The sequence below is a fragment of the Eutrema salsugineum genome, unplaced genomic scaffold (genome assembly GCF_000478725.1).
Source record: "Eutrema salsugineum unplaced genomic scaffold, Eutsalg1_0 scaffold_2, whole genome shotgun sequence".
In the NCBI taxonomy this organism is placed as follows: Eukaryota; Viridiplantae; Streptophyta; class Magnoliopsida; order Brassicales; family Brassicaceae; genus Eutrema; species Eutrema salsugineum.
The window spans coordinates 13,267,421-13,280,658 of NW_006256829.1; the positions used below are offsets into that span (position 1 = coordinate 13,267,421).

General features: G+C 38.8%; 1 protein-coding gene across 1 annotated transcript; it reads right to left on the bottom strand.

The window, feature by feature from the left end:
• Window positions 1–76: 76 nt before the first annotated feature.
• On the bottom strand, window positions 77–9,810 carry LOC18018896. Its single transcript, XM_006401864.2, has 27 exons — window positions 9,673–9,810; window positions 9,286–9,576; window positions 9,030–9,089; window positions 8,830–8,922; window positions 8,450–8,669; window positions 7,858–7,964; window positions 7,539–7,601; window positions 7,345–7,445; window positions 7,109–7,203; window positions 6,969–6,989; window positions 6,633–6,728; window positions 6,391–6,511; window positions 6,182–6,310; window positions 5,872–6,062; window positions 5,226–5,497; window positions 4,572–4,673; window positions 4,129–4,305; window positions 3,864–4,052; window positions 2,978–3,219; window positions 2,737–2,883; window positions 2,032–2,260; window positions 1,407–1,535; window positions 1,169–1,297; window positions 1,006–1,059; window positions 722–904; window positions 500–559; window positions 77–409 (listed from the first exon to the last, which is right to left on the bottom strand). Exons 1-27 carry the CDS (start codon window positions 9,676–9,678, stop codon window positions 335–337), a joined length of 3,582 nt encoding a protein of 1,193 aa, XP_006401927.1. The 5' UTR covers window positions 9,679–9,810; the 3' UTR covers window positions 77–334.
• Window positions 9,811–13,238: the final 3,428 nt, after the last annotated feature.

Genomic DNA, 13,238 nt, shown 5'->3' on the forward strand with positions numbered 1-13,238 from the left:
AAATAAACTGATGTGTCTTGCGACAAGACAGAGATTAGATTTAGCCAATTCATTATTATGTGTAAATGCATTCAATGTAACAAAGAGTAAAAAAAGAAAACTCAAGTGTTCTTGTTAGTAACCACTTAGCTGACGAATAAAAAACTAGCATTGGAACAAGAATTGTTCAAAGAGATACACACACATACACATGAATCAAAACCCCAAACAAATACATTCATTCATGTACACTGATTTTACATTACCTCTCAAACAAATCATGGATCAGAAAATTTCTGGGCATCTATAAGATGTTCATAATCTCAGCTTCAACGTCTAAAAAAGAAAACAAATATTAAGATTGATTGACGTAAAGAACAGGTACAAGTCCAGCCATCTTCCCGTCTCTGCCAGGCCTTTTCTTCTTTACCTGCCATAGTTTATAAATTGATTACCAGTTAGGTTTAGGTTTTATGAACATTTACTCACAAGAGTCATGCGTTGTTCTTTCTAAACTTACGTAAAACCAGCCATCAACTTCATATTCTATCTCCAATTCCTCTTCTGCTGTCAAGTTTAGCTGCAACAAAACCAAACCCCCCAAATGTGTTTTAAACGCTTGAATCTTTCCAAGAACAAGATTATCATATAGAGAACACAATGAAGGAAGCTTTTGACTGAATCATAACCATAAACATACCAAAGAATGAAAAAAAAAAAAAAGACAAAAGCAAAAGCTTACCTCATCGTCTCCTCCTGCGGTGAAGTCATAGAGCGCTGTTCCAAATCTTGTACCTGTAGATTTCCTAGGTTCTTCATCGTCTGATTCATAGCTTCGAGAACCAGACCCTGCCAGAGGATTCTCAAACGATTGATGAGTTTGTGGCTCAGAGTACGAATATGGCGGAGGAGGCTCTTCTCTAATCTGAAAATGGAAAGATCGAGAGAAGAATGATTAATAATAAGGAATCAGCCCATGCAAGTCAGCGCATATACATACAAACACAGAAAAGAATATCAGTTTACCGGGGAACCATAGCCTTCATATGTTGACTGGTATTTGCTTCCGCCCGATTTTGCCTGTTTATGTTTAACATATTCATATAAGATGAATTTAGCTGAGAGATGCATTGCGTCCCATATAGGTAATAAGGAATGGAATTAAAGGAAGAATTTGTGTGTAGCCTACCGTTGATTGTGAGGAAGGCTTTGAACTGAACAATGATGGGTAATTCATTCCACCAAAGTGAGAGGATATAGAGCTTTCCACTGATCCAGTAGAATCCGGAGACGATGAACCTGATCTCACATCTTCTTCCTGTAAGTACGATAAAAGTCATGTGTTTTAGCATCCATAAAATTAAAAGACTGTATATTCCATGTCATTTTTCAGAAAGCCTTAAAGATGGATGAAGCTAACTGTATACCTCCAAGTCGTTAGTTTCTAAAAGAGTCTTAGCCCACATGTCATCATAGCCAACCGAAGGTCTAGAGAAGACATTCTCCTCCTCGACATCTGGTGCATCTGTTCCGACTCCAGCAATGAATTCATTGACCTGACAAGTATTACATAGGTGTGAGATTCAATTGGAGACAAAAAAAAAATAGGTAGCATTTATAAATGTAATCATGTACAAATGATTACTAAGAGAACATTATTTCACATGACCAGATCATCAGACGAATGGTTAACTATTACTCCTGTGAATCCAAGCAGATTTGCAAACTACTTTTGATCGGAAAAGTCAATACCGAAACTTTTCATCACAATAAGAGAAGATGGAAACGCATTCATTATTGCCAGTTCGAAACTAAGGCATAGTGGATTGTAACGTGAAAACGGTTAAGTCTTCTTTTCCAGAAACAAAGATTTACTCTAATGGGGTAATCCACAGAAGTGTTTTTACTTTCTCATTTCCTGATCAGAAAATTTATTGTGCCCTATATCCTTCATCTAACAATAAGAAGAATATATAAACAGTACACTTAGGCACTAAACTGCACACATACTAATCCTTTATCGTAAAAAGTCAGATAAGAATGGCAACTGACCCTGCTCATTGCTGGGGCGTTGTTTCCAAGAAGACCATCATCACCAAGGTTTGCAGCCCAAGCATTAACCAGATCATCATCCAGACCACTGGAGTTTGAGGGAGCAGGGGCAGGCTGAGTTGACTCATAAATTAAGTCTGAAATACCGGTCGCAACAACAGTTGGATCGGTTGTCCCAGAAGATGCCGTGATATTGTGCTTTGTGCGGTATATGTCAATGAGCTTTGCACTTCATAGGTTTGGAGGAAGAAAATAATAAATAAAAGAATATATCAGTGTTGAATAGAGACAGAAAAACACCTAATAATATAAAGAAAGCCGGGAAAGGGGGCACAAGCATGCAATGTATACAAAAGGTCGACAGCAATTTCACCAAACATGAAATTTAAGAATAAGAATGTTAATACACATTTAACGTGGTTTTTGAATTTTGTCAAGATCTGTGATAAAAGTGATGCTTCTTCTTCTTTTGTCAGGATTGAGGTTATTCCATGCATGCAATGCAGTAAACCCTGTTAAACTAGATAGGCATATGACATAGAAGCTAGCGCAAGAAGTCTCTCGGAAACAAGAAAAAAGATTTGGTGTTGTCGTATTATTGCCTCCCTATGCTCTACGCAAGATTAGCATCCTAAGTAAGTATTATGCACTATAATGGGTAAGGGTGTCACTGATTGATAAATGAATTCAGAATTCAGAATGTACCTTATCGGACCCAGGGGTAAATACTTGGCTCTTGGAATATAGCAAAACAAGGAAACAAAATCTAGCAGCCTCTCATGGGACTCGTAGAGTTTTTTCAGCTCCTCGTCCTTCCATTCTTTGTTTGCATTATCGTGATTGCGTATTTCCCTTATTATCAAGGAAAAAATCATGTCAACCATAGAATCATTGACAGTTTACATGCATGAACTAAAGGAAGAAAAATATCAGATTTCTTCCTTACTTGATTAATTCGTCTTGTCCTACATACATTTCATCCAGAACTTTTAACATCGGAGTTATTAAAACTCCAAGTCCTGTACCACTAACTCCTTGGTCTTCCCCATTACTCAGGTGCATTTCAGAAAGTTGAGACTGTACACCACCCTCCGCCAAGGTGTGCAAAAACTCATATATCTGCAGCCTAAAAGGTTCACCAGATCTAATGGCTATCGTAGTAAGAGCTTGAACTGCAACAATTCGGACCTGTGTATCCATGAAACTTAAACACTTAGGCAGGAAATCCTAGAAGTTCTACTCATCTTAGTAGCCTATCCTGACAACAAAATCGTGTCTGCTTCACAAGACTCTAACTAAAGTGCCAGGAAGAAAATCAAATATCAAATGTAATAAAGGATCACAACTAATAAATCAGCTATTTTCTATAACAGTAAAGATCTCTAAACAATTATTAAAGCTTAGATAAAAAGAGAGAGACCAAACGAGATTCTTATAGTCAACTTTCATTAGCTTGTTCTTATAGTTTCTGGTCAGCAACAATTACTCCAGCACATTCTGTTTCATGGTAGAAACAAAAGAACAAACGAATTCTTAAAAAGAAACAGCCAGAAGCTAGCTAACTAGACCATTTCAATCCGTCGGCGCCTAAGCCCCAAATCCCAACTTATAAGAGAAGGGTCTCAAATATGGTGTCGCACTATAGCATCAAATGATTAAACAAATCAGCTACAGACAGGGAATAGCTTACTGCATTTACCAGCCAAAATGTTCCTAGACAAGGCTAAGGATCAAAGACCATTGCAAGACAATTAAGTCATCTATATAAATCATCCAATTAGAAAATAAAAATCAAATCAAAATATATATGACCAACAAAATATAGTGTATACCTCCCAGCTACCACTGAATGCACACCTCTGGAGGCGAGTTAATGCACCAGCTAGAGTAGGATTGCGAGAACTGGCTGCAGCAACCATCTTATCTGCATCCAACATCATAAGTGCAGTGCCCGGTGGAGTTGCAGATTCCCACGCGTATTCTGAAGCGGCGTAGTTTGCATTTTCTCCAAGGAACCATACCTGCAAGTATTCTTTCTAAGTTAATGTATTCAAAACGTTACCAAATGCATGAAAAACCTTTCTGAGGAATGCTTACTGCGGCTTGCACCAATTTCTGCAGCGCCAGAGCTGACTTTGGATCTGATGCAGAGACCCTATCAATTGACGTCATTCCTGACATAGATCCTGGCTGTGGAGGTGGTAGATCGAGTACAATCGTGACTGCTTCCAGAGCTGTGTGTTTCCCATCAGAACCAGCTCCAACAAGACATGTCTAGAAGTTGATCAATGAAGAAAATCTATCAAAATAAACTACTTGAGGTAACAAAATTCATCAAGCTATCCCAAAACAATGTGAGACTTACAGTTATATATACAAGGACAATAATTATACAGCTATAAAATATTAACGACAAGTAACAAACTTCACGATCTCAAAATGTCTAACACACTGAGAATTGACACAGGAAGATTATAGTATACAACAGACGTAATTAAATTACAATAACTTTGAAAATTACATTAGTGAGAAGAGAATACCTTCCAGAGCAGTTGTAAGACATCAGCGTCAATTTTCCCTGGAACTTTGGTAGCAAATATTCTGGCTATTTCTAGAAGAATAACAGCCATATCTGGAGTGGCCTGTGGAAGAAAAATAAAATTAAAGTTAATTAGATTAAAAAAAACAGTTCATATTTCACTCTTCAACAATTTTTTTAAGTTTGCCTTCAATTTCAGCGCAACAGATCTATCACAAGTTCCTTAATGTAGAATGCCAAATACCTCTTCTTACAAAACCTAATAAATTAAAGAGTTTCCCTACAAAAACATCCTATTTATACGAATATAGACAAATATAAAGCTACTAAAACTTTTAAGCACTTTTCAAATACGTTGGAAAATTAGAAAATCTGAAGAACTTGATTTATTCATGAATAAACATAGACCCAGATTGCTTTTATTTAGAGAAAGATAAAGGGACCACAAAGATCACATATATTCGACCTGGAACCAAGTTTAAGGCTATGTAGCATTATCCAACAACAGCTTATCTCACTTTTTCCAAGTACAGATAGAAAAAGACAAAAATGGCTAACGACTAGTACATCATGATGTTCTAACAGGATTTCACGTCTTTTTCTTCATCAGAGAATTCCAAGTTTTCATTACAAAAGAAGAAAATTTCGTACTTACCTTAAAGCGAGCATGCAAAGTAAGCAAAACATCATTAACTAGAGCTGCGGGCCAAGCAGGATCAGAAAGCTCTGAGGCAATGATTGATTTCAATTCATCCAAAGATTCATGGGGACTTTGCATCCATATCAATGCTTTGATAACCATTCCCCGGACATACACGCACTCGCATGCTACTGTTGTTCGAACCACCTCCATTAATGAAGCCAGCAAACTTGCAATCGTTTCATTGCGACCAGGCCCTGCGGATATAGATGATGTTCTCCGTATTCCTGCAAAAGTTTCAACAAATGAAAATGATAACAATAAGGGTATTATATGTAACCAGAAAGAGGGAAAGAAGTTAAATACAAAGTGATATGGGACATGTTACAACTCAAAAGATGATAAGATACCCTGCATATTTAAATAAGGTAAAGGAAGATCAAAGAGATAGGAAAAACATGTTCCTTTGTTTAGGTCTGAAGAGAAGACTGGCAAACCATCATATGATTTTATTAGAGCATTAAATTTACTCACTTTTTTAAGTTTTGTGACGATTCGAGGTACAACAACAATAAAAACAGTCAGATTATAAAATTGATGCATGCAATGACTTTACTTACATTTCTAGTTGGTGACCTTTATAGAGATGTTAACAATATACCTTCTGGGTGAGAACTGTCATTGGTCTCAGCATCATCCAGAGCGTCAGAATAAGCATTTACGTGAACTGTTTCGTCAATATCCTGTAATCCCATAGCAAACGCTGCAGCCCTGCTCTTTCCCATTTCTTGCACAACCCTTGCTGCTGCATGAAGGACTGGTCTTGAGAAACTGCGAAATGAGCTCTCTAACCTGAAAGGCCAAGATCAATTAGCGAAAATCTTTGACAGGAAACACAATCACTACAGTGAAGAAAGGGAATCCATAAGATCTACAATTATATACACGGTCTTCCATCAAGCTAGGACTACCTTCTCATTACAAGCTTAATAAGGGGCTGTGGGCGCTTGTTTTTATTAGATTTATCCTTGGATGGCGCTTCTGGCAGCTTCAGGATCTCCCTGGTCAAGCGGTACCACCCAGCAGCACGCTCATCCATCCTAAATGATGCAGTAAAGTTTGGTAATTCAAAACCTAGGAAAGAATGAATCAAGAGAAAGCAAAGTCATAGAAGCCATGCCTTTCGGTGTTATCGTATTTTCCCAGAATGCACAAAATCGCCTCATTGCATACCCTTTCGCTTGGATCTAGGAGTAGCTGATAGAGAATTGAGTTGAACTGAGATCTAATATCAGGCCTCTCTGTAGGAAAATGCAAAGTAAACTACAAACTTGTAAATCTTCAAAAACCTCCCATATAACCAGATAAAAATTACAGCTAACGAGAACATGCAGTAATGAGAGAAGAGCTGGATATGCTTACCATCTAACGCCCGAGCTCTTGATATACTGTGACATAACCTAGCCAGGGCAACCCTGGCAAGCACATCATGCAAATGTAGGATGTCTTGCAAAGCCCCTAATTTGGTGCACAGAGGAAAGTTATATCAGCTAACCCAGATTTGTTCTAACCTTGCCGTATTATTATATAAAAGACAGTTGGCTTATAATAAGAATCAAGAGTACGTCTCCTAAGTGGATCAATTCATAGAATGTATTTAGAAATCGTGTTCCAGAGACTTCTTTGTAATTAGAACAAGTAAAGATAAAATCGCCAACGAGCAAATTAGCACTACGAGTTTAGGCCTGGAAAGCATACCTGCAGGAGACGCAAGCTTTTCTGCAGCAAAAAGATAGAGAGACACAGATCAAACTTTGAATGACAAACAATTATGTGTTTGCACAGATATAGAATGGCAAAAACAATTTAAGGAGGAATTGACTGAATAATTCATTTACCTAATGTCATTGCAACTGTATAGGGGTCTCTTGTGGCTAACTCAGATAGAATTTCCAGCGAGTGCCTCACCGCAACAGGATCAGCAAATGAAACACTGCAAATAGGGGGGATACCAGTTAAATCCACTGCATAATAAGGAAAAACTAAAAAAAACAATTGCTCTTGTTAAGAGTTGAAAAAACCACCTAAACTATTAATTCCAGTATTCTAATCACTTTAATAGAAAGTATCTTACCCCTGAGCTGCACGGTGGAGAAAAAGTGGATTTCCTGGATCAAGAGGAAGTCTTCTTAATGCACTCATAGCAGCATATTGCAAGTTACTCCGAATGATCGACTAGCAAAAAGGAAGGAGACAGAACGCTCAGGTTGATAACAAATAATAATTGTTGACCCTTTATTGGAGGAACCTGAGAGTTGAGAAAGATACCTCCTTATCACCCCCTTTTGTCCCAAAGACGCCTTTCTTTCGTTTATGCGGAACATCAGCAACCTGAAAGCGAAATGAAAATGAATCAGTGCGCATGTAACTTGGAAATAATGTTTAGATCGATCCATTTTACTAATAAGAACAGCAACAAGTATGCAATAGTATAATTAGAAATTTTATTAGTTAAAAAGAAAGCAAAAGACTAAGGTTAAAATCATAACTTTTTCACCGAGTACAAAACAATGAACTAAGCTAGAACTTATGAAAAATAAGCAAAGCATCTAGTTAAACATCAGAGCGCATTGGTAGTAAGACAAACCTTATCAAGCAGGCCAAATACAATCTCATACAATTTTGACAAAAGCTCAGAATTTCCTGACGGTGAATATGTCAGAGCTTTTAAAGCTTGCAGTCGTCGAGCATGAACTGAACAACAAATGATAAGGTTAAAAATCATCTCCAGTCACATCACAGAAACAAAGTTGCAAGAGAATGCTACAAAGTAGGAAATAAAGTTTTCACCCCCATGATGTTGAAGCTGTTAGTTTCTATTTACTGTCTAACATATTGGTTTTCACATCCATAGACACCAATTTCTATCATCGAATTCCACACTAAAACTAACACCAAATCTACGTAACCACCTTTTAACATAACAACTCTCATTTTTTCTGATTGTGTCCATCAAAAGAAGATTATAAGGTACTGGAATATTTATTACGAAGCAGTAAACAAGCAATACCATTATAAAGCTAAATCAGATTAGGACAGTCCTCACAAATCCAATTAAAACTACATTTCACGGTGAGTCACTAACATGGCATTTATCCTTTAAGGCGGAATTATATTTATCAGAAAACACTAAAGCCTGAAAAACAAAACCATGATGGTCAATACGGGTGAAAACTTACATTCAACTTCAGAATTAGAAGCTTCGGATGTCAGCTGATTCACTATCCGAGGAACAACATCAGCTCTTGTGACTCCTCCACCAGCATCAATATCTGCTAGAGCGTCCCAGTTAGGAGTGGGGATACCACCCCCTGGACTCATGCCCGTATCAGACAAAATTCTAGCTAAGTAATAATAGACATAGCGTAGCACATTCCTGTCTTCACATTGCTGATTAAGCTGTATCAATCACAACGCAAACCGTTGAAGATTCATGTAACTTTCATGGGTAAAGAACAATAAAAACAAGTCTAACAGAATTAATCATTTTTAGATGCTCCATAATAAACTTTAAACAAATGATACGATGAACAGTATTGATCTGACAAGCGCCACATACCATAAGAAGAGATGGGGCTAGGGAAGGATCAACGGAGTTGTACACAGCAAGCTTAGGGAACACGTGATTCACTAGTTGTTTCTGGGAACTTTTCTGTTCACTCGTGAAAAAAGGAAAACAGAGAAGAAGAAACATTCAGATGCTATTTTCACCAGAAGAAGAGTGGGTTATCGGCAGAGAATAAGAGCATAAATATTAACCTGATCCAAGGTGGCAGCTAATTCGTGAATGCTCCTTGCAAGTTGCGTATAGGAAACTGGCTGAGAAGTCATTTCCAACATAAAAAAATTGTGTTAAACTACATCGAAGAAGAAGATAGCAGAATCGTGTTCACTTTGCTTAACGACTAAGAGTATTCAAGCACACTAGAGAATGTAGAACACAATACAATCCAACATTTGGCACGAAATTTCAATCAATAGATCGAACCAGAGAGAAAGAGAAGCAAACCAGCACCTTCTTTTTCTGTCTCTGCCTTTGCGGCATGATATTGGCCTTAACAGGATTTAGTGCAGCTTTGGCAACAGATAAAGTGTCGTTCTGGATCTGCATCAAAGTGGCTCTCTTCGATTTCTTCTCTCCCAGCGTCGTCTTCGTCGACATTGGATGGTGCAGATGCGAAGCCGCCGATGCAGCTGCAGGAGACGGGTGAGACGACGTGGAAGATGCCGACGAAGAAGTAGATTGTGCAGGAACCGGGGTCGGGTCCGCGGAGATCAGATCCATCAGCGTCGTGCCAGACGATTCCTGTAAAAAATAGGAAATGGAATTAAGGTGAAATTGGATTCGAATCTTGGAAGATGAAGCCTGGAAGAAATACGGCGGAGATCCGGCGATGCTTACCGCCATAGCTAGTGGCAGATCGGAGGACGATCGTCGGAGAGGTTTTCAGTGACGGACGATGGAGAGAGATCGATGTGATGCGTTTTTCGACAAACACCGAGCCGAGCGCGGAATCTGAAAATAAGATATAAATGTTGGAGTTTTTTGTAATTTACAATAAGTATAAAGTTTTAAAATCGAGATCGCATATTAACGTCGTCGTTTGGTATAAAATTTTTAGGGAAAATTCCAAATTAAATCATCAAATTAATTTTGATAAACTTTTTAAATCCTCAAGTTTTTATGTGCCCAAAAAAAAACCTTAAGTAATTTTCTTGCCTATTTTAAATACTCAAATATTTACCGTATATTTCTTTTATACCATATACGAAACGATTATAAACGGAAATTCAAACACCGTTTCTGTCCCGTTAACGGACTAACTATAGTAACCATAGTGGTTTAGCATTAGTTGGACTATCCAAACTCGGATCCCGACCCGTATCCATACCCATATGCTAAACCATATCAATTTGTCTCTAAACCCGATCAAAGATCCGAGAGAAGAAAAAATTCCCAAATCTGGGTAGAAACCCTAAAATTTCGATTGCCCAGATGAACTGAAAATGGCGTTATTGAGATCGAATTGAAGGCAAAGGAAGAAAGATGAGGTACATCTAAACCCTAAATCGAGTCAATACTTCAATTTTGTGTGTGTGTTTGATGAATATTGCTAACATCGAAGCATGTTTGTGTTTGTGTTTGTACAGCGGAGATGAAGATTTAAAGCTACACATTCACTACGGAGGTTCAATGTCGAAGGTGCGCAACAAGTGGTGCAATAAAGGAGGAACGACGGCTCAAAATATGGTGGTAGACCCCGATTTACTCACCTTTTCAATTTTCGAAGATTTTAGTAGAAATTGGGAAGCTGCAAGCGATGTGGTAAGATTGGGTATAGACTTCCTACAGAGGATATGTCGAATGTTAGGTCTGTATATGAGGATAAGGATCGTGAGCTGATGAAGATGGCGTTAGAGCGAAGGATTGTAGAGAGGTTCACATCTACATTGAGCATAGTGAGAGTCCACCATCCGTAGGTATTCAAAGTAGAGAGGAAGAGGATTTAGGTGAGAATAGTGATGATGAAAACAGAGGTGTTGAAAGTAGAGAGGTAGAGGATGATGGTGAGAATGGTGATGATGAAAACAGTAGTGATGACGAGGCTAGAGAAGAAGAGAGTGACGAGGAGGATAGAGGACAAGAGAGGGAGGATACTGATGTGAAAACAGTGAGCAAGAAAATGAGGAAGAAGAAAGACACGAAGAAGGTGCTTTAGTGGTGAATAGAGAATAAGAGGGTGGAGTGCCATCGGAGGATGAGAATCAGATACTAGGTGAAGGAGATGATGACCCACGGTTTGATAATATGTTAGCCTTAATCGAACAAGAGCCGCCTCCTGTATTTCGTGGTAAGACTACTCAGCCTCCTGCAGATGACGACAGTGTGGATAGTGACGTTGAAGGTGAGAGACCAAGGAAAGATGGTGAATACCCAGATTCGCCGGAAGACATTGATGAAGAATGGCATAATTGGAAGAAGAAAGATGACCATGGAAGGAAGTTCAAAGGGAATAGTAAGGCTGATTATGATAAGCCTCCATACCTATGGTTAATGCAAACTTTTAACAGTGGAGAGGAGTTCAAGGATCAATTTTTGAGGTATGTATTGAAAACTCAGTATGATGTGAAGTTGAGTAAGTGAAATATGCAAAGGTATGCAGCCATTTGCACACATAAGAAATACAAATGGAGGATCTATTTTTCGGTGGAGAAGCCAATACGGAAGTGGATGGTTAAAGTGTATGAAGACAAACACTGTCATTTGCCTACGGGAAGAGCTAGGATGCTGAAGCAAGGTACTATTACAAGGCTTTTCAAAGAGGAAGCAACGCGCCGACCAGACATAAGGAGTTCTGACATTAAGGACGAGTTAATGCACAGGTACAAGATCTCGGTTTCCATCTTCAAGTGCCGAAAAGCTAGGAGAATTGCATTGGATATGGTTTTGGAGACTCAGAAAGAACAATTTGCTAAATTGTGGGACTATGAAGCTGAATTGATTAGGTCTAATGAGGGAGTTACGACCGAGATTGTAACCGTTCCTAAAGATGGAAAACAGGTGTTCGAGAGCTTCTATGTCTGTTTCGAACCACTGAGGAGAAGTTGGAAGAAATATTGCAGACCTTTAATAAGGCTTGTTTTGGTGCTTTCTTAAAGTGAGAGTTGAAGGGAGAGATACTAGCTGCTGTTGGTAAGGATGCAGAAAATAGGATATATCATATAGCTTGGGCAGTGGTAAGAGGGGAGAACAAGGATTCTTGGGAATGGTTCATCAATAAGTTGAAGGCTGATTTAGATTTGGGTGTATGAGATGGACTTACATTCATATCTGACAGGCAAAAGGTATTATTCATCAATGCTGATGATTATCTTAGCTGTTTACATTTTTTTTCTCTAATACTAACAATGTTTTACATCATATGCAAGGTCTAAAAGTAGCTTTTGCTACTGTTCTTCCTAATGCAGAGCATAGGAATTGTGCAAAGCATGTCTACGGGAACTGGAAAAAGAAGTATGGCGATGTTGATTACAAGCCATTATTCTGGAATATGGCGTATAGCAAATCCGTGGGAGAGTACCAGCTACATATGGATGAGCTCATAGCATTTGATGCAGAGGCACACGATGCGTTGTTAGCTGCGGAGCCCAAGACTTGGTGCCTTTCTTTCTTCACTGGAAATGCAAAGTCTGCTAATGTATGCAACAGTTTGTCGGAGAGCTTTAACAGGACGATTAAAGGAGCTAGAGAACTGCCCATGATAAACATGTTGGAGGCAATTAGGAGGCAGGCGATGGCACGTATATCACGCAGACTGAAGAGAGATAAGGCGTGTATAATGCCTTTCCCAAACAAGGTCGGGGACATTTTGGAAGAAAATAGAGAGGAGAGCAAGGACTGATCAGTGCTTACAAGCTCAGACAATTTGTTTGAGGTGTTACTCTACGGATGCAGCTACGAGGTATCCCTTCGCCTGCGTCATTGTGTTTGTAGAGACTGGGACCTGACCAGTATTCCTTGTTCACATGCCATTCGGGTGATCAACGAGAACCATCAACAACCAGAGAAGTAAGTTTTTTTTCAAGTATAAGTTTTTAATGTAGCAACCAGGTTTGTAATGTCTCCAAACCTTTTGTTTCAGCCATGTCGATATCTGCTATAGAACTGAAACCTGGATAGAAACATACCGAGCCAACATCAAGCCAGTTAATGGGGAGATATATTGGGAAAAGACTAATAAGAAGCCAATTGGGGTTCCAGGATTCAGAAAGATGCCAGGGAGACCGAAGAAAAAGAGTTCAAGGCTGTGCATGAGTCTCCTTCTAAGCCTAAACGAGTTACTAAACATGGCAGAACAATGACATGTAGAAATTGCAAGCAGACCGGACATAACAAACAAGGTTGCAGGAATCCTGCTTTTATGGTCCAAGGTCCACCTCGCAAACGTGGAAGACCTCGTAAAAATC

What these genes read in the sequence shown, in the direction of transcription:
- LOC18018896 (XM_006401864.2), bottom strand. An exon ending in TGACAGTTCTCACCCAGAAG is followed by an intron (nt 5,498 to 5,871) that starts GTATATTGTTAA and finishes AAACTTTTGCAG; the next exon opens with GAATACGGAGAACATCATCT. An exon ending in TCTTACAACTGCTCTGGAAG is followed by an intron (nt 4,306 to 4,571) that starts GTATTCTCTTCT and finishes ATCAACTTCTAG; the next exon opens with ACATGTCTTGTTGGAGCTGG.